The sequence below is a fragment of the Myotis davidii genome, unplaced genomic scaffold (assembly GCF_000327345.1).
Source record: "Myotis davidii unplaced genomic scaffold, ASM32734v1 scaffold268, whole genome shotgun sequence".
Lineage (NCBI taxonomy): Eukaryota > Metazoa > Chordata > Mammalia > Chiroptera > Vespertilionidae > Myotis > Myotis davidii.
Genome location: NW_006383015.1, coordinates 2,918,325 through 2,921,387, shown reverse-complemented (window position 1 = coordinate 2,921,387; position 3,063 = coordinate 2,918,325). Strand labels below are relative to the sequence as shown.

The 3,063-nt window shown below is 43.3% G+C and overlaps 1 protein-coding gene across 1 annotated transcript in view; it reads left to right on the top strand.

The window, feature by feature from the left end:
• The window catches only part of VWC2L (von Willebrand factor C domain containing protein 2-like), a 90,064-nt gene extending 88,026 nt beyond the window's left edge, over nucleotides 1-2,038 (top strand). The window contains exon 4 of the mRNA XM_015558106.1: nucleotides 1,920-2,038. Coding sequence (XP_015413592.1) covers nucleotides 1,920-2,038 — 119 coding nt within the window. The remainder of the gene's footprint in view (nucleotides 1-1,919) is intronic.
• Nucleotides 2,039-3,063: the final 1,025 nt, after the last annotated feature.

Sequence of the window (3,063 nt, the reverse complement as noted above, 5' to 3'; positions counted from 1 at the left end):
ACACTCACTATAAAGGGGTAGATGCTCAATGCAGGAGCTGCAGAGCTGTGGTGACTTGGCAGCTGCAGTTCTCAGGTGACACACCCAGAACCAGAGAGGAGGGAGCCCAATTCTGGGGGTGCATCACCTGAGAACCACCCTCTCACAATCCAGGACCCCTCAGGGGATGTTGGAGAGCTGGTTTTGGCCTGATCCCCTCAGGCCAGGCTGAGAGACCCCACTTGCCAGAGGGACCCCACACACTCCACGGACACCCTTCGAACCACAGCGCCACAGGTGCGGCAGGCTAGGGAGGAACGCGGGAGGTTGGCTCCAGGGCGTGTCTGGCCCATCTCACCCAGTTCCACCCTGCTGTTCATTTTGGTCTTTGTCTAGATAGGTAGATGAAAGTGAGATAGATAAATAGACCAATCAATCTATAAATATAATGGAAAGGTACTATTTTTATAACTAAATCCCACCCCCCATTTCAGAATATTCAGTAGCTATGAGGCTACATTTTGCCAAACAGATAGTGTTATAAGAGGAAATCATGTTTTTTCGCAATGCTGTGTTCTGCAGCAATAGGTTATTAAATGCCTGTAGCACTTGACCTATGAACCGTTTATTAGGTCAACAGCATATGATCTAGTGATGGGAAAAGGAGGACCAGATCCTGTCTATACATACACATGACTGACAACCAGCAGTCGCTTGTTGGAGATGTGTTACTCCAAAATTGGCATGATCACAGTTTCCACCTCATTTATGACCAGCATAAAAAAATTGCATAAAATATCACCCACAGCTGTAGTCAGAAGGAAGATTCAATTTGGGCTTTGTGTAGACTTGACTTGCTGCCAGGGCAATTACATACATCATCTGGGGCTGCGTTTAAAAGGATAAAATACAATTTTAATTCTTACAGCAAATTTACTTTCTTAAAGAGAGATAAAAACGTTAAAAGAGAGCATAAAGAGCATTCAGTCCCTCCCTGCCCCCACCCAGTCTACCTTTTGTTAATACAATGTTCCAGGGTTAGCAAAAGACGGAAAAGCCATACCATTAAGGGTTAAGTCTGAAGTTCTGGCTACCCTCAGAGCCAGAAGTTATCTTGGTGTGATTACATACTCCTTTTCATTATTTAGACAGCCGCCTGGGGAATATTATATGTGAACAACCTCAAACATCCCTGCTGGCTTCTTTGAGAAATCTCAAAGGCCAGAGTGATAGAGAACAGCATGGGCATGCTGCTGAGGAAAGACCACAGTTTTTATCTGAAACCCAAAAGCACAGTGTAGCACACAATTGTACAAGGAGATCTCTCCACCCCTACAGAGGGGAGGGCTGTCTGGCACCCTGTGTGCCACCCCTTCCCGGCTTCTGCATGCTCTAGAGCCTTAAAGGGCCAGCTGCTTCATTTCCCCATCAGGTGTGCAAATAAGTCACATGGCTAATCATGGACTGAATCAGAACCAGATCAATCTTCTCTTGAATTTAAACACAATATTCTTCCTACCTTTTTAGTCTACTTCGCTGTATGCTCCTTCGGAAAGTGCTTGGCACCTCAAGGAATGAGTGAGAATATCTACTTAGAGATATAGAAGAAAAAAAAGTGTGTGTGTTTTTTTTTTAATTTCTTATCTGATGGTGTGCTAGAGCTAATTTGTGTGTTCTTTTAAAAAAATATTTTATTTTATTGATTTTAGAGAGAGAGGAAAAGAGAAGGAGAGAGAGAAAAAAAATTGATGAGAAACATTCATCAGCTGCCTCCCACACACCCCCTACTGGGGATTGAGCCCACAACCAGGTCATGTGCCCTGATGGAGAATTGAACTGATGACCTCTTGGTTCCTGGATAGAAGCTCAACCACTGTACCACCCCGGCCAGGATGCACATCCTCATTTTTGAATTGTACACATTTTTATTGCACACCTAGTGTGTACACCAGACACTGATCTAGGCATTGGCAATACAGCAGAATACAAAATAGACAAAAATCCCAGCCCCTACAGAGTTCCTGGAGCTTACATGCCAGTGAAATCAAATAACCCATAGAGAAAATGACCATGTTCCGAACCCACAAACAACGCCTCTGAGCAGTAACAAAAGGGATTCCCTACTGTTTAAGTCAGAAAGAGCGCAATAGAGTTCCTCTGGAGACTCGAATGTTCTCATCTCTTCCTAACCCACATTTGGTGACTGCACATTGAATGCTTGAGATTAGTCACGGTAGGAGCGTTTATACCACAGACATGGGCACATGCTATAAATCAGGGTTTTCCGTCCCCCTGGAACTGGCTGTTAACACATCGAGCAGCATGTCACTGCACCACCCAGGAGTTAGCTCATCAGAGATCAGACATAATGTTGCTCTCTCCTACCAACACTCATCCCCTACCTCACCACCTGCACTTATCAACTCTTAGTCATTTGCAGCACAGTTTTAGAGGAGCTTCTGGGAGGCTACTGGAGAATCACCTGTTTCCGGGGGTCAGGCCTCTACCAGGACACCCGAAGTCAGGAGAGATGAGAACAGGAAGTTTTGTCACTGACTTACAGAAAGCTATTCTGCTGAAGTCTTTTATCAGAGCTGCAGGTTCCAAAGATTTATTTCTTTTCATCTTAAGAGTGCATTAGTATCTTTAGTTTATGTAGATTGTGTATAACTTATCATTAAGCAGAATTTTGCTGCAGGAGAAACAGGTTCTTGAAATTAAGAAAAGAAGCTGAGGAAGAAATTATGAAATTATTCCTTAATGTAGAATCATAAGAAATTATGATGTACATAAAATCAACGCAGCTGCAACCAAAAGGATATTTCTTGCCAACAATAGGCAAGGGAATATAGTTGCTCAGAACTTTGTAGGCAGGTAGACGTATGTTTGATCCCAGCTCTGACAACCGTGAGCTCTGGGACCTTAGACAAGTTAGCAATGTCTCTAAGCCTCACTTTCCTGATATATAAAATAGAAATGAAAGCAATACCTACTTCTTAGGGTTATCACAATGATTAAATGAGATGAAGTGCATTAAGCCCTATTCCCTTTTGCCTACCCAAGAATTTTGCTCTTGGAATGAAC